The sequence below is a fragment of the Dermacentor andersoni genome, chromosome 4 (genome assembly GCF_023375885.2).
Source record: "Dermacentor andersoni chromosome 4, qqDerAnde1_hic_scaffold, whole genome shotgun sequence".
Taxonomy (NCBI): Eukaryota; Metazoa; Arthropoda; class Arachnida; order Ixodida; family Ixodidae; genus Dermacentor; species Dermacentor andersoni.
The window spans coordinates 2280238-2303289 of record NC_092817.1 but is presented as its reverse complement, the minus strand read 5'-3'; the positions used below and the strand labels follow the sequence as shown (position 1 = coordinate 2303289).

General features: G+C 47.6%; 2 protein-coding genes across 3 annotated transcripts in view; one reads left to right on the top strand and one right to left on the bottom strand.

The window, feature by feature from the left end:
- The window catches only part of LOC126535883 (fat-like cadherin-related tumor suppressor homolog), a 517574-nt gene that overhangs the window by 393991 nt on the left and 100531 nt on the right, over nucleotides 1-23052 (bottom strand). For both annotated transcript variants that reach the window (XM_055073317.2, XM_050182731.3), the window contains exon 10: nucleotides 20995-21320. In XM_055073317.2, the coding sequence (XP_054929292.1) occupies nucleotides 20995-21320 (326 nt within the window). The remainder of the gene's footprint in view (nucleotides 1-20994; nucleotides 21321-23052) is intronic.
- Nucleotides 1231-2164, top strand: LOC140217026 (uncharacterized). Its single transcript, XM_072287461.1, has one exon. The coding sequence runs from the start codon at nucleotides 1307-1309 to the stop codon at nucleotides 2162-2164; it is 858 nt and encodes a 285-aa protein (XP_072143562.1). The 5' UTR covers nucleotides 1231-1306.

Genomic DNA, 23052 nt, shown 5'->3' with positions numbered 1-23052 from the left:
CAAATCTTACCATGGCGTTTCCTACTTTTTTGCTCGCAATGACATTTTAGGGATAGCAGCTAGTTACATGCAAAGCCATGGCTTTACATCCGTAAGTTATTGTTTCCCACAATAACCCATGGAAAAATTGTCGCTGAGGCTTAGTGATGCAACAATCAAGTTGAAGGCTTGAAAGGGTGTAAAAACAATGCATCAGTGCGAAAGAAGACAGCTATGAGTGAAGGTATAGTTGACCGGAGAAATGTCCAAAATTCTTGCAGAAGGCAACTGGTTCATTATAATATGGGCTTACATCAGTGAGAAATATTCATCTGGAAAGCCTCGAAAGAACTGTCACTGAAAAAAAAAAATTCATTGTCACTGCAGTGATATGACCTTATGCAAATGCCAAAATTGCGAGCTGATGCGCTATGAAATGTTTTCCGTACCATGGCCGGTAAAACATAAAACTCGTCTTATAACTACAAGCTGTGAAAATGCGCATATCACATTGAGATGGTGTTGATATGCATGCTTTGTTTACACACTCCTACAGGTCGGTGACTGCATCGCGATGCAACTTTTCATTCAAGAAACCCTACAAAAGAATAAGTGCAACACCGTAAAACATAACCCAAGTTCTGACAACATGTATTCAAAGTTTATGCATGTGGTACCGTGCATGCTACTAGTACTGACCAACTGAGTAAAACAGGTGAAAAGGTGGTCTTCCTCCACCTATGTGGTGGGCCACACAAGAAACAGATGAGGGAGAGCTGTCCCTCAAGATTCCCATAATGCGTCACTGCGACAGCTTTATAGCACACGCCACTTTACAATTCATTATACCTATTTTTAAGGCACCAAAAAACCTGTTTAGAAACCTACCTTGCCGATACTCACCAATGACTCACACGAGACAATTACCGATACTGAATGCGCTGACACTTTTAATGGTGGGCCCGGTGACTGTACCTTGGTGCAGTTCGCTAACCGCTTTGCTTTTGCCATGCAGATGGTCGTCTATCGCATCTACAACCTGCTGCTTCCTGTTCTGGCATGCGCATCCTCGAGTGCGTCGTCAGTGCAGGCTTCCCCTTGTCACGAAGCCGGAGCGGCCACGTGCAATCCTTTGCCTGGTTTCCACATATCACCATCTCCATGTGCCTCACCGTTTGAATGCCACCTACCGGTCGTGGAGCCAACTTGGAAAGATTCATCGCCATCGGCAGCCCTACCAGCTATAAAGCAACAACCACCGTCGACGCAGCTCTGTGGGCCCGGTGACTGTACCTTGGTGCAGTTCGCTAACCGCTTTGCTTTTGCCATGCAGGTTAGTCAAACATATGCACTTTTTGCTAAAAAATCAAGCAATTATCTTCTGGTACCGCTCCCGAGCCCACGGTGCTGCGTCGCGATTGCCACTGAGTGCATTTCTGTCATCCGTCTGCTATTAATCATATCTGATGACGTCGAGACTAACCCTGGTCCTGCCAGCCTTGACACTGTACTGGCCGAATTGCAGAAACTAACCGCCGGCCAAACAACACTTGTGCAGGACCTAAAGGGCCTGAAACTGCAGCTGACCACCACAGACAAAACAATCAGTGACCTGAATAAGCGCATGACCGACTTAGAGGCCCATTATCAGACTCTCATGCCTCTACGCCAAGACATAGAAATACTGCAGACAACATCAAATGAAACAACTCGCCTAGTCACAGCGTTAGAGGCCCGTTTCGACGACGCCGAAAACCGATCTCGCCGCAATAACCTGATCTTCCACGGAATTACTGACCCCACTACAAATGAAACATTTACTAAGTCTGAAGAATTAATAATCCAGATCTGCCGTAATCATTTACAAACCGACATCAACCCCACAGATATAGAACGGGCACATCGCTTAGGAAAACACACCAAAGATCGAAATCGTCCAATAATAGTAAAATTCGCACATTGGAAAACGAAAGACGCCCTTCTGTCAAAAGGCCGAATGCTGAAAGGAACTAATTATAGTGTAGGTGAAGATTTCTCTCGCCTGACTCAGAAAGCACGGAAGGCCCTTTTGCATTTTGCCAAATCTAAATCACTTGCATACTCTCTACGCTATAAAACTTTGTACATTGGTCCTAAACGATATGTTTTTGATGAATCATCTAACTCTGTAAAAGAAATTGTGTAGCAATCATCCCGTCCTCTACAAAAAAAGAATCAACCAGAACTTGCACCTAGAAAAGATCTTTCGTTTTCCGCAGTCTTTACTAACGCACATAGTTATCTTCCAAAGCGCGAGCTTATATCTAACATCATATCATCAACAGGCAGCAACTTGCTCATTCTAACAGAAACCTGGCTACACAATGACATCACTGATACCGAAGTTTTGGCTGAGCTACCCGACTTCCATGTTTATCGAACTGACCGCGTAGGCACAAGGGGCGGTGGCGTTCTTGTAGCAGTTCACCGGCAACTTTTGTGTTCATTTATCAACATCGCATCAAAACTCGAAATACTATGGCTACTATATCGCACATCACCACTTACAGTGCTGCTGGGGGTTTGCTACAGGCCTCCACATGCCACTCCTGAATTCTGTGGGGAGCTCAATAACAATTTAATACAACTAACGACCATCTACCCTAATGCCTCCATCTTACTTTTCGGGGACTTTAATTTCCCAAACATAGACTGGAGCAACTTAACATATTCTTCAATAGTAGGTCCCCCAGAGACAAGGAATGTCATTGACATTTGTTTGAACTTTAATCTAACACAATTAGTTTCGGAGCCAACGCGTGTCACACCAGAATCCGCAACCATTCTGGACCTCATCCTGACTAATGATCCCAGTACCCTCTCATCAATTACACACCTTCGAGAAATTAGTGACCATAAAGTCATTCATGCTACTTTCTCTTTTCCTGTCACAGGAAATAAGACACATAAGAAAACTATAAGGCTTTACGAAAAGGGTGACTATGACGCTATTAACCGCGAACTTGAGACCTTCTTCCCCACGTTTGAAGCCGCGTATCGCAATCAGTCAATATTCCATAATTGGTCGATGTTTAAGGATAAGTTAACAGATTTGGCTAACAAATATATTCCTAAAGTTCACATTCGCCCCAATAATCAAAAACCTTGGTTTATTAACGCCTTAAAAAAACTAGAAAATAAAAAGAAACGTCTTTGCCGAGTGGCTACAAATAACAGGAACTCGCATCGATGGGAAATCTACTACAAAGCTGAAAACGAATATCTGATTGCAATCCGCAGCGCAAAGCGTTCCTTTTATGGCACTACACTCCCAAATTTGCTGCGCACTAACCCAAGACAATTTTGGCAAGTAATAAATCCTCATCCTGTTCACACTATTACGCTCACCAATGACTCACACGAGACAATTACCGATACTGAATGCGCTGACACTTTTAATTCCGCATTTGCAACAGTATTTACGAAAGAAATCGAAACAAACATTTCTTTACCTTTGTACAACATTGAAGGTCACATGCCATGCATCACATTTTGTCCGGACGGAATTTCATCCATAATCCAGAAGACTAAGCTATCATCATCATTTGGCATTGATGAAATTAACTCTAAACTTCTAAGAAACACAAGACACATGGCTGCATCATACTTGTCCTTACTGTTCTCACAGTCACTCTCTTCAGGAAACATGCCGGGTGATTGGAAAGTGGGAAGGGTCATTCCAGTCTACAAAACCGGTAACAGGAATTCTCCATTAAATTATCGACCCATCTCACTAACAAGCGTGCCGTGCAAAATCATGGAACATGTCATCTACTCTCAAATCATTGCCTTCTTGGACAGTAACAACTTTTTTCACCCTTCACAACATCGTTTTCGCAAAGGTTTTTCTTGCGAAACTCAATTAGCTATTTTCGTTCATGACTTGCATACTAACCTTGACATCAATGTACAAACTGACGCAATCTTTTTAGTTTTGCAAAGGCATTTGATAAAGTATCCCACCAACGTTTGCTACTAAAACTTCAACTGTTGAACTTGGACCCTAACGTTCTAATCTGGATAAATGAATTTTTGTCTAATCTGTGGGGATGCGCGACTCTCGCGCGTCCCCTGATGTTTTCCCGCATAGCGCATCCCCTGATATGCTGTTTTCCCGCACGGCTCGCGTGGCCTGGCGCCCGCGGCGTGGTACAAGCGCGGTGCGAGAGATGGCGCGACTGTCGCGGCGGGGTTACTCGGGCGCCGAAAGGGAAGGCGCTTGGCCTCTTGGGTTGGAGACAGCAAGCAGTACGGACGTGCCGTGCCGCGGGTGGAGCGACCCTCTTTCCCGGTGGGTCGGCGCGCGGCGGAGGACGTCTCCCGCGAGCGCGCGGCGACCGATGCATCTGCGAGACCGCCTCGCGTGGCCGCCTTGGAACGCGCCACGATTCGCGTGACTATACACGCGAACGACCAGGCGTTGGGATCCAGCATGGAGCGAACATATTCGCTCGCGAGGACGCGGTGAGTCGGACTTCTAGATTTGTCGCGCGCCTATCGGCATGTTTTGGGGATATGAACTCGGCTAGCAGGCATTGATCCATGAAAGGTGCAATAAATGCCCTTGTGACTGTTTGCACTACTGTGTACTGTCGTTCCTTTGTCCCAAGAGTACGGAGGAGAACCCCGTATCTCCCACATCTGGCGCCCAACGTGGGGCTCTTGGGGCATCGGACGATAATTTTAAGTGTTGCTTCGTTCAAGACCTTTGTTTGAACCGAAGCGTAGGCCTAGCGTGGATTTTGATCGCTAGCGTCGGCGGCGTGCTTTCTTGAGAGAGGCGACGGTGGCGGTAGTGTGTTTGGACTTGTCAACATGCTAAGCCTTTTTGCAAGTGTTTTTTTTTAATGACATTCGTCAGTACGAGAGCCACGTGGTCTGCATCCTGGGAGAGCGAGGCTGAGTGCCCGCGGAGCAGTGGCAAGCCTGAAGCGAGTGAGTACGGAAGCCTCGTGGGTGGTCCGAATTTCTTATGTAAATAGCTTCTTCTATCTCTTTGACTCGGATGAAGTCGCGGCTCTGGGAGCCGGGTGGCCGCGGGCCACGGGTGCCACGACGGGCTGACTGGTATTGCGGCCTGGCACCGGGCGCTCCGACACCGTCTGGGACGGTGGGCGCCGTCAACTCGGATGCTGTGTGCACCGAGCGGAGTAGGACCACCTCACAGAGCTAACGTCTCCTCGCGGCTGCCTGTTTTGCGCTCATTTTGAGTGTTGTTTTTGGATGCCGGTTGTTGTCAGAGTAGCGACGCTTTAGGCCTAAGGCTTTACGAAGCTGCCTGTCGCACGTGGAGGAACACAACCTGGTGGACCGTGGCGTTGAGGTGTTGCAAGTTGCTTCCCTCATTCTAGTTAGCCTCGCACGAATTGAAATTACTCGTTCGACTCAAGAAAGCGAGCTTCGTTCACGTGAACTTAGCATCTGAGTAGCTGCCCGATCTTTTGCTAGCCGAGTTGAACATCGTACCACGTGGGCGATGCGCATGCAGAATTCCTCTCCCTTGCACTACTGTAGTGTTTGCCGAGTGTGTTGAGTTTACGCAGCGTGATTGGAGTCACCCCTGGCTTGCTGTCACCTGCACATCGTCTGCGCTGCTGCCCCGGACTACGATCGAGTCACCCCGGGCGATGGTGATGCTGTGGCCAGTTCGGCGCAGCGACTTCGGCGGCCTCCTGCATCCAGCTCACAACCCTCGGCGGCGGACAAAGGAGCCAGCGGTCACCGACAGCTACGGCGGCTCTTGCCAGCAGGGCGCGTCGGCGCGAGCGACGCTTGCTCGTACCGACTACTGCGTCGTCGTCTCCGGAGTCCTGGCCTGGGATCGTGCCGTCGAGTCGCAAAGCTGCTGCTGTGACCGGCGGACGCCAGCGGTGTACCCCAAGGACAGTCGGCTCGCATGTTACGGACAGCGTGTGGACATTTCCCCGGCGCAGCCACTGTTTCATGTACCACCTTGTTCGCGAAGCACGGGTTAATGTTAGACCGTGTCACATGTTTCGCCGGAATAAGAAGTGATTTAAGGTTGGGGGGATGTGGGGATGCGCGACTCTCGCGCGTCCCCTGATGTTTTCCCGCATAGCGCATCCCCTGATATGCTGTTTTCCCGCACGGCTCGCGTGGCCTGGCGCCCGCGGCGTGGTACAAGCGCGGTGCGAGAGATGGCGCGACTGTCGCGGCGGGGTTACTCGGGCGCCGAAAGGGAAGGCGCTTGGCCTCTTGGGTTGGAGACAGCAAGCAGTACGGACGTGCCGTGCCGCGGGTGGAGCGACCCTCTTTCCCGGCGGGTCGGCGCGCGGCGGAGGACGTCTCCCGCGAGCGCGCGGCGACCGATGCATCTGCGAGACCGCCTCGCGTGGCCGCCTTGGAACGCGCCACGATTCGCGTGACTATACACGCGAACGACCAGGCGTTGGGATCCAGCATGGAGCGAACATATTCGCTCGCGAGGACGCGGTGAGTCGGACTTCTAGATTTGTCGCGCGCCTATCGGCATGTTTTGGGGATATGAACTCGGCTAGCAGGCATTGATCCATGAAAGGTGCAATAAATGCCCTTGTGACTGTTTGCACTACTGTGTACTGTCGTTCCTTTGTCCCAAGAGTACGGAGGAGAACCCCGTATCTCCCACAAATCGCACACAAATGGTTTTTATCAACGGTAACCTCTCAAGTCCCCTCCCAGTAACCTCTGGCGTGCCCCAAGGATCTGTTCTTGGTCCCCTGTTATTTTTAATATATATTAATGATGTTACCTCAGTGTGTCTCCTGTAATATATGCATGTTTGCAGACGACTGCGTCATCTATCGCTCTATCAATAACTCATCTGACCATACTGCACTCCAAAATGATCTTAACAGTGTCTTAGAATGGTGCAGCAATTCGCTGATGACCCTTAACGCCAAGAAATGTAAATTCGTGTCCTTCTCCCGCCGTCGCAACCCCTCCTTCTTCCCATATGAAATTAATACCACACCATTAGAATCAGTACAATCCTATAAATATCTAGGTGTAACCCTGTCTCACGATTTGTCTTGGCGCGCACATGTCACTAGCATTATCTCTGCAGCTAACAAAACCTTAGGTTTTCTAAAACGGAACCTACGGCAGGTCCCATCAGATTTAAAATTACTAGCATATAAGTCACTTGTCAGGCCGAAACTGGAATACGCGTCAGCTATCTGGAACCCGCATCAAGCATATCTCACCGACGCATTAGAATCAGTTCAAAATCGTGCTGTTAGATTCATTCATACCTCATATTCATACGACGTCAGCGTTTCATCACTGAAGTCAGAATCCGGCTTGTCAATACTTTCATGTCGACGTCGCATTTCCAGTCTTTCCCTGTACCACAAGTTCTTCTTTTCCTCCCTTAATCAAGAGCCTTACATCACAGCAGCAGCACGCATATCTCATCGCACCAGCCATCCACTTCAAGTGGCACGCCCACGTGCACGGACAACCACCTTCGCAGCCTCCTTTTTCTTCCGTACCGCCACAGACTGGAATGGCCTTCCCGCCAACATCGCTAATACGACTTGTCCATCTTCGTTCACTGAACTTGTAACCAACCATTTTTTTAAATAATTATTTCTGATGATGTTTTGCTATCTTATAAAAACCCACCCCTTATGTAATGCCCCTACGGGGGACCTTTAAGGTAATAAACTGAACTGAACTGAACTGAACTACCTATCTTAAGGCGCTCTGTCCCGTTGTCTTCTCTTGTGTGCTGTGTGTTGTTTATTGGCACCTTAAGAATAGGTATAATGAATCAATACCAATTTGCCCAGCAAGAAGTTCTCTTAAACCACTTTCCAAAAAGGACTACTTTTCTTGACGTCTCAGTATTTATCATAGGTAAGCTGTAAACCATTGCACAGCTAATCCTTTTCCTGAGTTGCTAGAAGTGTCCTTCTCAGCCTGCTCCTCTACCTCCGACACTGCAACTGTGCCCACATGAGCCCACATGCCACGTGACGCTGACTGCAGTGCCGGCCTTTCTTCTATGGTGGCCGTTGCCCCTAATAGTAGCAGGCAAATGTTAATGCGGTTGAGTCTTCTGAAAATATGCCTTCAGGAAGTGATATTACTACCGCAGTCCATGAAGCAGTTTCAAATGAAAGCGCTGCGCTCGCATCAAGACTAGACGTTCTGGAGGACCATTCAAGACGCGTCAACTTGATCTTCTATGGGATCTCAGACAACGTATCAGAAATGTGGGCTCAATCAGAAGTCCAGATCCATCACCTTCTTAGAAATTGTCTCAACATGACTCCCTCGGAAGTCGCAATCCATAGGGCTCATAGGCTAGGCACATACGTTGTCGGCAAGACACGGCCTGTTATAGCCAAGTTTGTGTCTTCCAAAATGAGAGACCATATACTCTCACAAAAAGCGAAGTTTAAAGCCGATGGTATTTCAGTCGGCGAAGACTTTTGCAAAGCAACTCGTCAATCGCGGATGTTACGTTTATTGCGCAGCTACAGATGAAGTATGCGAGATCGGACCAGCTAGGAGCGCGATTACCCCAACAAACAACAAACCATCGGGTCCACAATCTTCACATTTGGGTGCAGCATAGCTATCTCGTGTTCCAAAGCAAGCAAACTCCTCATCACTTCTTTTTACAAATGTCCGAAGTATCGCCAACAAACGCACATCACTGTCATCACATATCGACGCATGCTCAGCTGATATAGTTGTGCTCACCGAAACATGGCTTTTGGCAAAAATTAAAGATAGTGAAATACTAGACTGTCAAAAAACATATAACTTTTACAGGTACAATCGCGATTTCCGTACGGGCGGAGGTGTACTGATTGCCGTGAGCTCTGCTATCCATTCCTTCACTATCTCCATTGACTCACCATTAGAAATAGTTTGCACTCGTGTTGCTTTTCCCACTGGCGACCTCATCTTTTGCGCGTGTTATAGGTCCCCATCCTCCACTACCAATTTCTGCACTGACCTTCATGATGTCCTTAACAAATTAGTTGTTCGATACACAAAATCACATTTGTTCTTACTAGGCGATTTCAATTTTCCAAACATAGTGTGGGAAAACGGTGTTCCCTCCCTTAAGCCGTCATCTTCCGAGTGCACCCATTTTTTAGACATCTGCGCTGATTTTAATCTAACCCAGCTGATTCATGAACCCCCACGCACTACCAGCACTTCCTCTAATACTTTAGATCTCTTTTTTACAACAGCTCCAGATTTGGTTTCTCCTCCAACATACCTTAAAGGAATAAGTGACCACTCGCTTCTCCACTCAACACTTAAGAAGAAAGTTCGCTCGAAGAAAACCGTTAAAACTATATGTGATTACAATGCCGCCGATACCACATCCATTTTAAATGAACTAGAATCATTCATTACTGACTACACAGTCAACTTTTTTTAATGTACCGTTGAAGAGAACTGGTCATTGTACAAGAACAAACTGCTAACACTAATGGATCGCTATGTGCCTAAAAGAAAGATTGTTTCGAGTCCTTCCTCGCCATGGTTTACTGGAATTCTACGCTGTCTGCGCAACAAAAAGAAACGTACTTTTCGTCGCGCCAAAGCAACTAACCTTCCCGAACGGCAGCATATCATTGCATTCACGCAGAATATACTATCGCTATTACAAATGCAAAAAAGATTTTTTTCGATAACACCCTCCCATCACATTTGCAGTCTAATCCACGTAAATTCTGGAATATTGTTGGTGGCAAAGAAAGCAAAACAATCCAACTAGCCTGTTCTGACAATATCGCGATCCCTCCGAACCAGTGCTGTTCCGTTTTGAATGATGTATTTGCTTCCGTTTTTCACAAATGTGCTCCTGCCACTCTACCGTCGGTAACTAAATGCTCCTATTTACCAATGAACTCCATTTATATAGACTGGGTCGGCATACAAAAGTTGATTGAAAACCTGAAAATATCTTCATCAGGTGAAGACTCAATTAACTGTAAAATGCTTAAAATTACTGAACCATGTCCTTCCATTATGCTTTCGATGCTCTTTTCCCAGTCTCTAGGTTCCTCAGTTCTTCCAAGCGATTGGAAGGTTGGCAAGGTTGTTCCGGTCCCTAAATCAGGTAACACTCATTCCCCCGATAACTATCGTCCTATATCACTGACAAGTATACCATGCAAAATATTGGAGCATATTATACATTCTCATCTGATTGATTTCCTTGAGGCTGATTTCTTCTTTTCGACTGAACAACACGGTTTCAGGAAAACATTTTCATGTGAAACGCAACTCATGTGTTTTACTAATGACCTATTTACCCATACTGATATGGGCTTCGATGTAGACTGCGTGTTTTTGGACTTTGCAAAAGCTTTCGACACTGCTTCACATGACCTCCTCATTCTTAAACCTAGCATGCTTAACATTAACCCTAATGTACTAAACTGGATTAAAAGCTTTCTGTCTAATCGAACTCAGCATGTTTCAGCTAATGAATGTTCATCCTCTCGCACTTCCGTAACATCGGGTGTACCACAGGGATCGGTACTGGGACCCCTGCTTTTCCTGATTCACATAAACGACCTTCCTAAATGCATTTCCCATTGATCTATCAGGCTTTTCGCAAATGACTGCGTCATTTATCGCAAAATAACTAACCACACTGATTCTGATAAGCTTCAAGACGATCTTAGAAGCATATCCAACTGGTGCGATACATGGCTCATGCGACTAAACGTTAGTAAATGTAAAACAATGCATGTATCAAGCCGCACTAACACTGACAACACGCGTGTTTACTTACTTCACGATACTTCTCTTGAATTTGTCAACTCGTACAAATACCTAGGTGTCCATATTTCACATAACTTATCATGGCATACGCACATCAAACACGTCACTAATAACGCTAACCGGGTTCTTGGATACTTGCGTCGAAATTTCTCTGCTGCGTCTATGCCGGTAAAGCTTACCCTCTACAAAACATTAGTGCGACCAAAGCTAGAATATGCATCCACCGTATGGGATCCCCATCAAATCACACTGATAAACACACTAGAATCCATCCAGAATCGCGCAGCACGTTTCATCTTATCTAACTATTCCCGTTACGGCAGCATTACTTCCATGAAAAACACACTTACATTACCGGAGCTTTCATTGCGCCGTAAATGTTTTAGACTGTGTCTTTTCCACAGGCTGTATCACCACAACCCACTATTAAAGGATCATCTTATTACTCGCCCTTCATACATTTCATCCCGTTTCAATGACATGTTTAAAGTTGGTGTTCTATTTTTCAGAACAAAGATGTGTAATGGTTCTTTTATTCCTAAAACCAGCGCCGACTGGAACGACCTTCCTCCCTCCATCGCTGCCATTTCTGACGTTGGCAATTTCAAGACTGCTGTATTTTCTGCCGTTTTGTAATACCTATTATTGTATAATTATGTACTTCTTTTTTCTCACTTACCACTCCTTTTTGTAATGCCTTCGGGCCAGGAAAGTGTCCCAAAAAAATAAAAAAATAAATAAATAAAAGGCTGCAGATGCAATGAAAAACATTTTTCACAGCCTGGGCATGAAGTTAAGAGCCCACATGTTCAGCCCCTGTCTCAATTCCACATTGGTGGTTGATGGGGTGGTCTTTTGCTCCAGAGGTTACACACAAGGATGTGTCAATTTGACATTGCCCACATTGTAATGGAAGCTTTGAAAAGGAGTTTTTCAATTAGTCCCGATGCTTTTAAAAAGCACACAAGCACTTTCAAAGCAGTTCGGGCAGCCATTGGCAAGGACCAGAGTCCAAGATATCTGGTTTCCATAAGAGGATGGTTGTCAATCTTGGTTGATTCCACGAGAGATCAAACGTGCATGTCCACTTGATATTTTTGTTTTGTCTGGTTTTTTTATGTCATGTAGGAATATTCAAACTGCATGGAACCAAAATTTTAGCAGTTTTCATAAAAACGTGCTAAAGACGAAGACGAAAGAAACACATACAACAGGACTGCCTGTCGTGTGTGAAATTCGCTGTTGTCATCACATCTATAACATATTTTATCGTAAGTGCTTGTTACATGCGCCTTGATGTTTTTATGTTGACCGGGTAGCATTGGTCCCCGGCATTTTATCTCAAGTTATATGCGCTATAGGCGTGCTCTGTTTGACTAGATCGCGCAGATCTGTGGGTATTTCAGCAGGAAGTTTTCCAAAAACAAAACCAGTTGTTAGAAAGCGCTCGTCCTTGTGTTACCCTTTTCTTTGTCCCTGTCTGTTTGCACACAAAAGGTTTTTTAAATAATGAATCTGTTCCAACTAGGCCGTCTCGCAGTTATGCTTTTTTCAAAAAGACTCATTTTAACAAATAAAATAAACTTCAGTTCCAATTACTGAAAAAAATTTTGGATGGAGCTCCATTTATGTCAGGCAAAACATGGGTGTGAAATATGCTTCCTCATTTGCTTTATTCATAAGATATAATGAAACAAAGTGGCCCAAGTTGAGTGAGCTGGCTTCAGTACCTTTGCTGTTTATCTATCAGTTTGCATTGCATGCAAATTGTGTTCCAATTTATTTGCTGCTTCAGAACTTCGCTCCGGCAGCTTGTTTTCAACAAAAATGTAGTGTCAGATTTTATTTGTGTCTAGTTGTGCAGGGGTGGGGGGCTGCTGCCTTCTAAAGTGCTGATGCATACTCAGTTTGCAGCATACAACCTCTGTGGACATCGCACTTACGCCTCCATTATTCGCTTGTAAACAGCATGCGAGACACCATGAGTGCATGTTGTGGCTGACGCCCGGTGCACTGTCATGTGTAAGAGACATGCGGCGCGAAATGACGATTATGATGATTAGAGGAAAGAGTCTTGCTGCCCTTCTTATCCTTTCTGCCTTTTTTATCTTCTCTTTATTCTTTTCTGCCCTTTCTTTTACCTCCTCTTCTTTCTCATCTTTCCTGCCCATTTTTCCAATGCTCTCTTTTTTTTTTCTCATCTTGCCTGCCCTTTTTCTGTTTTAGCTTCTCTCCTCTTATGATCCCTTATTACCTTTTCCACCCATTCTATTTAACTTTCTCTTCAGTTCTCATTTTTTTCCTGTCTTTCTTTTCTTTTTTAGCTTCTCTAACTTTTACCTTTCTCCTGCCCTGTTTTCTAGGAAGAGTGCGACGCGCGCGCACCCTTTCTCCCCGATTTGCGGAAAGGCAGCTGACAGGCGAGGAAGACATTGCCCTCGCAAAGGTAAAAAGGTACAAAACAGCGCCACCGGGGGAGACCCGCACTCTCTTACGCAGGACCCCTAACTTGCTGGACTGGAGTACCTGCCTCAACCCGAGGGTGACCTCGTTTGCCTGACTATCCTGGGCAACGAGGCCAGCCTATTATTACTTATTACAGAGACGACGTCCCTCTGCCAGTGTTCTTTATTGCTAGTAGCAATAAATGTTGTTACAGTTGACGCCACTGGTTGCCCTATTCGTTCGAACCCGACGTAGCCATGATTCCCACGCTACGGGTTGGGGAGTACCACGGAGCGACTGTGTGGGGCTAGATCCGAAGCTCGCCTTTAGCCCTAGCCACACGGAGAGTAGAAACCCCACATTTGGCACCCAACGTGGGGCTCTTCGGGCATCGGACGATAGTTTTAACAGTTTTGCTTCATTCGAGACCTTTGTTTGAACTGAAGCGTAGGGCTAGCATGGATTTTGATCGCTAGCATCAGCGGCATGCTTTCTTGAGCGAGGCGACATTCTATGCCTTTTCGCAAATGTCTTTTTTTATGACATTTGTTGGTACGAGAGCCACGTGGTCTACATCCTGGGAAAGCGAGGTTTAGCGCCCGCAGAGCATTGGCAAGCCTGAAGCGAGTGAGTACGGAAGCCTCATTGGTGGTCCGAATTTCTTATCTAAATAGCTTCTTCTATCTCTTTGGCTCGGGATCAGCAAGCGGCGCAGACGTTCTGAGCATGCGCCGATCTATGCCTCTGCAAGACCGTTTCGCACCCGTTTGTCCGAGGTCAACAGCATGCCGGAGAGAGAAAGGGCACGACTGTTGTCGCTGTGGTACTAATACGATGCGATTTTCACGGACCATCCGAGCCGCACTACCTAGTCAGGCACAGGATAGACACGGATGACGCTGCACCTTAGAAATGTAATCTTCGGCCGATTAGCTTGACTAAGCAGAAAGTACTTGACAGCACCTTAGACGAACTCATCGACACAGGCGTTGTGGAAAAGTCGAACAGCCCATGGGGCTTCCCGGTAGTTCTAGTCCTGGAGAAGGACGATACTAATCGCCTTTGTGTAAGCTACCGCAGGCTGAATGAGGTTATGAAGAAGGATGCATACCCTCTACCCTCCATTTTCTCTTTAGTGTCTAACCTAAGCGGGGCGGAATACCTTACCACACTCGATGCTAGTCGTGGCTACTTTCAGGTCAGAATGGACAAGCGTGACAAAGAGAAAACGGCTTCCACTTGCCACTGGGGGCTCTTTCAATTTAAGAGAATGTCTTTTGGTATGGTCGGAGATCCCGTTACTTATCAGAGGTTGATGGACCGAGTGCTAGGAGACGCGAAGTGGCAACATGCTCTCGCATATCTGAATGACATAGTGCTTTATTCGAAAACATCCAACGAGTACTTGTGCCACTTGAGAGACGTCCTAGACAGGCTGAGGTCCGCGGGTATCACGCTGAACCCAAACAAAGCTCAGATAGCTGCGAGCAGAATAGCACTGCTAAGATTCCCGCTGGACAAAGGCTGCATCCTGCCAAATGAGGATAAGCTCGAGGCTATACTGAGGTACCCGTCCCCGAAAGATATCGGCGAACTGAGACCCTTTCCAAGTTTAGTGAACTTTTATCGCCAATTCATTCCAGACTGCGTGGCAGTGCAAGTGCCTCTGACAAAGCTCTTGAGGAAAGACGAACGGCGGACTTGGGGTCAAGAGCAGGAGGCGGCACTGCGTGGCCTAACGAAGGTGCCCGCTGACACGGCCTAATTTCAGCTGCCTGATTTGAATAGGGAGTTTGTGATTCAAACAGATGCAAGTGACCTGGGGTTAGGTGCAATTTCTCTTCAAGAGCATAGAGGCACTCTCCGAACGGTTGCGTTCGCGAGTCGTTCGTTGACGCCGGCAGAAAGGAACTACTCGGTGACAGAGAAGGAGTGCCTCACGATAGATTTTGCTCTGTGAAAGTTTGACTATTACGTCGATGGAGTGGCATTCAAGATTGAGACTGACAACAAGGCTCTCACTTAGTTGAGGCGCTTGAGCGAGCCGAGTGGCCGCCTGGCATGTTGGGCACTGCTGCTGCAGCGTTACGACTTCACCGTGCGCTACTGTAAAGGAAAAAGCAATGCCGCAGCTGACGCGCTGTCGTGAACACCAGTCCGAGGTGAGGGAGAAACCCAAGTCGTAGCCCGAGTAAGGACCGCGGAACAGCCGGCGATCCTGGGCGAGAGCGTAAACTACGTAGATGTTGTCGGTTCCACAGGAGTTGTCTTCAGCAGAGAGGAGCTGTTCGAGGCTCAGCAGAAAGACTCGTTTTGCCGAAAAGTGCTTGACAAGCTCTGGGAGCTGGGTGGCGTGGCCGCCACACACATGGAGACAGCCGGTATTGCTGTCAGTGCAGAGCACTCGGGAACAGTTGGTAATGCTGTGAGCGCGCTGGATTCTTATCTGCTGAATTCCGACGGCGTCCTGCTGACGTATATTCCCAGCAAGGACGACACAAGTGAAGCGTTTAAGGTGGTGATACCGCGCGTGCTGAGAGGAGCACTGCTACGCTACTTTCATGACTCGTGCATCGCTGGGCATGTGAGCAGCCCCAAGACTTACATTAAGTTGTGTTGCCTCGCTACCTGGCCACGCTTGAAACGGGACGTGATTCACTACGCCCGCTCGTGTCACGTGTGCCAAAGCGTGAAGCCCTGGCGGCAGCGGCGGCGGCAGCAGCAGCAGCAGCAGCCTATTTTATGTCCACTGCAGGACGAACGCCTCTCCTCGCGATCTCCAATTACCCCTGTCCTGCGCCAGCCGATTCCAACTAGCAACCGCAAAATTCCTAATTTCGTCGCACCAGCTAGTCTGCTGTCGTCCTCTACTGCGCTTCCCTTCTCTTGGTACCCATTCTGTCACCCTAATGGTCCAACGGTTATCTACTCATTACATGACCTGCCCAGCGCCATTTTTTTCTCTTCATGTCAATTAGAATGTCGTCTATGTCGAATGTCGCTCTCTTTCTGTCTCTTAAAGTTATGCCTAGCATTCTTCGTTCCATCGTTATTTGCGCAATCCCTAACTTGTTCTCAAGTATCTTTGTCTTTGTCTCCAAGTCTCTGCCCCATATGTCATCATTGATAAAAGGCACTGATTCTATACTTTCCTTTTCAATGATAACGGTAAGCTTCCAGTCAGGAGCTCACAATGTCTGCCGTATGCGATCCAACCCATTTTTATTACTTCAACATGTTGTTTTCACTGGCTTTACTCAACAATAAAATAACAAAAACATAGACATTTCGCCACCTATACGGGTGGCATCGTCAGTACACAAATGGCAACAAATGAGAAATACATCCTGTTTATGTATGATACTGCCGTAAACATCTGGCAGGGGGCCACGGTTAGAAGTGCATGAAGATTGATTGCGATGGATGAACCCTGATTCCACAAATTTTCTTCTTCTTTTATTCTTCTGTTAATTTCCTTCTCATGGTCAGGGTTCCCTGTGTTTAGTTGACCTAGGTAAACATAGTCCTTCACAGACTCGAGAGGCTGACTGGCGATCCCGAATTCTTGTTCCCTTGCCCGGTTATTTATCATTACCTTTGTCTTCTGCATATTAATCTTCAGCCCCACTCTTACACTCTCTCTGTTAAGGTCCTCAATCATATGTTCACTGAAATCACTGGAGATTAGGTTTGTTTTTTTTTACAACAAATCACTTCAGTAAATGAAGAACTTTTCCCCTTTGGAAACTGATGGCATGCATGCATAAGTTAATGGAGGTTTTCACCAGGTTTGGCTTCCCGAAGCAGTTGTTAACGCACAATGCGTCCTATTTCTCGGCGAAGGTTTTTGTTGACTCATGGGCTGCACTTAGCAATAAGCAGAAGAAAACGACAACTTACCATGCTCAGTCGAACCACACTGAACGAGTCAATCGCAACATTAAGCACATGCTTGTCGCGTTCTCTGAAAGAAATAAAGACTGGGATACCTACCTTCCAGAAATCAGGTTTGCGTTACGATCGACAGTGAGCCGCTCGACTGGGTATGCACCTTCTTCTCTCAACCCGGGGAGAGAGCTGCCGAATCCAATGGATAGAGTTCTCACGGATCGCAGTGGAATGTTGGTCACGCCGAAAGCACGAGCTGAATACACGACACACCTACGTGCCAAGATGACGGAAGCTTTACACAAAGCACGTCGTAATCTTCGCACTGCTAGAGTGTAACAGAAGGCGCAGTATGACCGTTCGCATCGAAGCGTTCGCTACGAAGTGGACGATCTGGTGCTTCGATGCCAGCATGTTCTCAGCGATTCTAGCAAACAGTTCACTGCCTCGCTGGCGCCAAAGTGGACCGGGCCGTATCAAGTGCCTGAGAGGGTTTCCTCGCTTGTTTACGGGCTCGAGAACAATAAAGAAAAGCCGATCGGCAGGCTGGTACACTTATGCGACCTGAAATGCTATGTGTTGCGTGATGAGCAATGGGATGAAGATCAGACCCTCCCTCAACCGCGGTCGGTGAGTGAGAGCAGCCAGAATCAAACGGCGAGCCCGCAGCCACACTACAACTTGCGTAATAGGCGGAAGCAATCCGACTGCTATATTTGCATAGCCCGATGACTGCGAGGACCATTTGTAAGTTCGGGCAATTGCTAGCAACCTGTTAGTTCCCGCCGGGAAGCAAACGTCTAGCAACAGCAGAGCGCCGAGTATTGCTGAAGAGTTGTCATTCCAGTCTTCAAGTAATCACACAGGCCACGATGGGAATGTGGCGTGAACAATTCAACGCATTTGCATGCAATGTGTGCATTGACCAAAGACTTGCTAGGGCCAGTGCGGTGATTATCCTGTACTGGGAATCGTTGATGATGCGGACTACAATTCAATTCATAACGGGCACTGCAGTGTTCCCGGATCCGGCCAGTCATGCTGCTTATAACAATCTCGTTCCGTGCAGTGGACTAATCAAATTTCCTGAAGCGGCAAACAAGACACGGCCGTGCGAACTGCCTGCAGTACTCGCAGGCACAACTGATGCACCTGCGGCGCTGACGGCACTAGACTGACCTTGCAGCCGCACGAACCATTACCCGGAGCCCCGCAAGCGACCTCCAGGCTCGCGCAGCTGACACCTAGGACGCAGCACGGACAGCCGCCTTAGAGCGAGGACTATGATCCGCCTCGCAAGCCCGAGGAGTGCCGCTGACTGGGCACCTTCGAGTCAGCATCAAGTTTCTGCCAGCTGAGGGCTACAGCAATGCAAGCCAGACGCTCAAAGCCGGCGTGTGCAACGCTGCCTTGATTGCGAACTTTGGCGGGAACTTTAGCTTAGCAAATGGGCGCCCGAACCCCTTGGGCATACCTAGGTGCCAGCATCAACGTACGGGGGGCTTCTTAAGGGGAGGAGGATGTGGGAAGCACATGCGCCCATCTTCCCCCCACATCGTCGCAGTCTCATCGAGAGCCGGCATAGGCACAGGAGAGGCGCACTACACCCTCTCCTGCTTCTCCCTCGCTCTCGCGATGTCACACCCTTCCTCCCTGGCCCGCGGGAAGGTAGCTGACAGGTGAGGAGGACATTCCCCTCGCGAAGGTAAAAAGGTACAAAACAGCGCCACCAGGGGAGACCTGCGCTTTCCGACACCAGATCCCTAACCTGCCGCAACCCGTGAGTGATCTTGTTTGCCTGACTATCCCGGGCAATGAGGCCAGCCTATTGTTACTTATCACACAGAGGACGTCCCTCTGCCGGTGTTCTTTATTGCTGATAGCAATAAACGTTGTTACAGTTGACGCCGCTCATTGCCCCATTCGTTCGAACCCGACGTAGCCGCGATTCCCACGCTACGAGTTGGGGAGTACCACGGAGCGACTGTGTAGGGCTAGATCCGGAGCTCGCCTTCAGCCCTAGCCGCACGCAGAGTGGAACCCCCACAGTATGTAGTAAGATGCTTGTGGCGATCTCGTCACAGCGTTTCTTCTGCATTGTGCAAGCTGAGAAGCTGTCGCAGCAACCCTTCCACATTTGTTAAAAGGCACCTTTTGAGGCCATTAAAGCAATGCCTTGGTAGAGCTCGTATGTCACTTGCTGCCCGTGACCTTTGTCTACAGTTGTTATAGCAGTGCCATTCTTGAATGCCGACAGTCGCGGCTTGTTAACAACACACGATCACAGCAACGCAGGAAGCAGAGTTAAACAGTAAAAGGAGTCAACACAACCAGAAGCCATATGGAGGACGGTGGTGGTGAGGAGAACTGGCCTACCGCCATCATAGTTTTCTTGGAACAGCTATGCCATCCCGCATTTTGATTAATTTTTTTCATGCAACCCGGTTGTAACAATTATTGGTTATAACAATGAAAATTTCGTGGCACTTGAATATTGTTATAAGTGGGTTCGACTGTATGTTCAGCTTTCCCTTATTAAGGGACAAAGGCTTTCTTGACACCATTGCCAAGCTGTCGAACAGGTCAGTGCAAGTGTTGCAATAAATAGGTGGGCTGTTTCTGTTCCAGTGCCGTTCCTGGCTATGTAAGCAGTGCATGTGTGCAGCATGTAGCATGTCAAGCCAATGCAGCAACTGTGGGCTGCTTTTACTTCTGCAAGTTGTGCACACTATGATTGATCCCACTCAAAGAGGTAGTAGGGAAAGACAGCGCACTCTGATTACTGCCTATCAAAATCCTTCAGTATGTTTCCAATGGCACTGCGCCACATGCATTGTAAGGGGGTGCGCGACTCTCAGGCATCCCCTCATACGTTGTTTTCCCGCATAGCTCCCATCTCCTGTAATCTGGCTTCGCCGCGTGATTTTTACAGGAGCGAATCAGTATGTCTGCAGGTTGTACAAGAGATGGTGCAAGTGTTGCTCTGCTAACTGCTAATGCCACCTAACGGCAGGTTTACTTTGGTGCAAAAGGGAGAAGGCTGTTTCTCTTTGGCTCGGGTTCGGCAAGCGGTGCGGACGTTCTGCGCATGTGCCGATCCATGCTTCTGCAAGACCGTCTCGTGAGGCCGACCATGAAATGGACGAACACAATCGCTCGAACGCGCCGCCGTTCGCGTGACCATATGCACGAACAACCAGGCATTGGTGTCCAGCATGGGGCAAACATATGCGCTCGTTATCCGGTCGCGGTGAGTCGGACTTCCACGGTTTATGGCGCTCCCATCGGCATGTTTTGTGGATAGCAACTCAGCTAGCAGGCATCGATCTATGAAAGGTGCAATAAATATCCTTGTGATTGTTTGCGCTACTGTGTTGTCGTTCCTTTATCCCAAGAGCACGGGTGAGAACCCCACAAATGTCATATCGATAAATGATGATTATCACTATAGGGCTGGCAGCAATACCTGTGAATGCAATGCATGACAACCCGCTACATTTGCTGTTACCCGAATAGGAAACAGAGTGACACGAGCAGGCAGCCACTGTTCTCGATCATTCCCACCTCACTCTTTCTTTTTGTTTACATGGGATCTAGCAGTAGGAAACTGTATCACATGATCACTTTGGCGATGTACTGACCATTGGTGCCGAAAGATTGTACTTTCCGGGAACATATCAATCGGTAAAAAGAAACATAACTTTTATTTTTTTTGTGTGTGTGTGTTCTCGATAATGAACATTAGCCTAGGGAAATCGTATCAAAGACTAATGTATTAACGAGGGTCTTCTGTATTGCCTGATGACTGCAGTCAAAAGTAACGTTTGTCTCTATATATATTTCACTGCCTTGCCACAAGACCAACACATCTATTCAGCTTACCTGAGGCCATAGTAAAAGTCAGCAGGGCATTGCGGCCCCGGTCACGATCCAAGGCACCAAGCTGCAGCAGCACTGTGCCTGGCACTGCAGTCTCTGAGACGCGCACCTCATACAGAGTCTGCAGGAACTCTGGTGGATGGTCATTGTGGTCTGTCACAAGCACTAGAACACGAGTAAAGCCACGTCGCGTCACAGGTCCACCTGAGTCACGCACTGCCACAGTCAACATGTGCTGCTGCGAGGCCTCATGATCAAGCGGCAAAGCCAGTGACAGCAAACCAGTATCTGAATCGAGCCGGAAGTGAGAAGCGCTCGTCACTTGGTCACTGCAGCAAAAAAATGAAATATGGATTCGTGGTCAAGCAGCCAACTGTAACAGACATGGTCACACTAACAAGATATGCACTGTTTAGGGGAGCACTGACACAAAAATTGTGTCCTGATTTTTTTAGTAAGCTGTCGACTCCATAGTTACGATACAAAGCCTCAATTCCTTGAGAGTGCCACAAATTAATAATTACAGCACCTTTTGTACGACCAGTCTACAATGCGTGTCAAAAACAGCATGGCTCCAGACACGAAAAAGGAGACTTCTCACATTACCGAAAGCTGCCAAACTGGCCCTTCTCTTGGAAAACTAGGGGGAAATCTCTCCCCTCTAGTCCCGCTGAGTGCTGAATGGACTCAAAATTTACGCAGCATGGTCACAGTGTACGTGTAGGAGTCAGTGGTACCTGGTACAACGACACCGCTACATCAGGTTTCAGCATAGGTCGGCAGTGCGGGAGAACACTCACCCACACTAACTCATCATAATTTTTCCAGGCCCCACACTCACTCACACTCACTCGCACTCACCTCCTTTCACACTCACTGGCACTTACTCGCACTCACCTTTACTCACATTTACTGGGACTCACTCGCACTCACCTCCACTCACACTCAGTGGAATTCACTCACACTCACCTCCGCTCACTCACTGGCACTCACTCACACTCGCACTCACCTTTACTCACACTCACAGGCACTCACTCGCACTCACGCTCACCTCCACTCACACTCACCTCCCCTCACACTCACTGGCACTTGAACTGCTATCTGCGTGCCACTTTACCCAAGTGGGATCGAAATCTTTTTCTAAGGAATCTGCATTGGTTACTGCATTGCGCCAATTTTAAGCGACCATTATCTTGCTTGTGTGAACAGGAAAATAAATGCCGAGGTAGAGAATACAAATGTAAAGAGTGTATTCAGGTGTGTTAATGGCTACCTAGTGTTCCTTGAAACAACTTCAGCCAGGCTTCATCATGTTTCAAACATGCTAGATCTTTTCAATAAGTGCTAACAACTGCTCGTTGTTACACATGAACTGCCAAAAGACAGGACTTCCAGTTCATTGACATAAGAATGTTTTTCAAGGAAGACGATGTGTGCTGGTTATATGAACCAAGGAACCACTGCTGCCATTTCCGTCAGGTTGCTCCAAGTATGCGAAAGAGGGCCACTGCAATATCAACCTTAATGAATGTGCTTTGCCGTTCAGGTGTTCACAAGTGTAATAGCTTCCTGGCACAAGCAGATCACTTGAAAAAAGACGGATTTCCACAGCATGTTGTCACAGCAGTGACTGAAAGTTTGCTTAAGAGTGCCAAATGCACCCGAGAGGGTATGCAATATGGTATGCCGGAAAGGGAGCAAGCGAAGCAGAAGTGCGCGTTGATACCACGCACAAATGATGCCTCACACAGGCTGAAAAAGATTGGAAATTATGCAAATGTAAGAGTCGTCGTTTCAGCACCAAACAAGCTGTCTAGTTTGTGCAAGGCCAGTTATTGCGGTTCCAAGAAGCCCAGTTGCCAGAAAAAGCACAAGGAAAGCTTCCTCAAATGTGAGAGTAACATTGTGTATGGGTTACCATTGTCCTGCGGCAAAAAATAGACTGACCAAATTGGACGCTGCACAAATGATAGGCTTGTGCGAACCGGAGGCACGGGCCATCTGGCCTTTCACTGCAGGAAATGTGGGTGTGATCCCACATACATGCAATGCAGTGTGATA

Excerpts from the sequence above, each read along its gene's own strand:
- LOC140217026 (XM_072287461.1), top strand. The coding sequence starts at position 1,307 with ATGCAGGTTAGTCAAACATATGCACTTTTTGCTAAAAAATCAAGCAAT.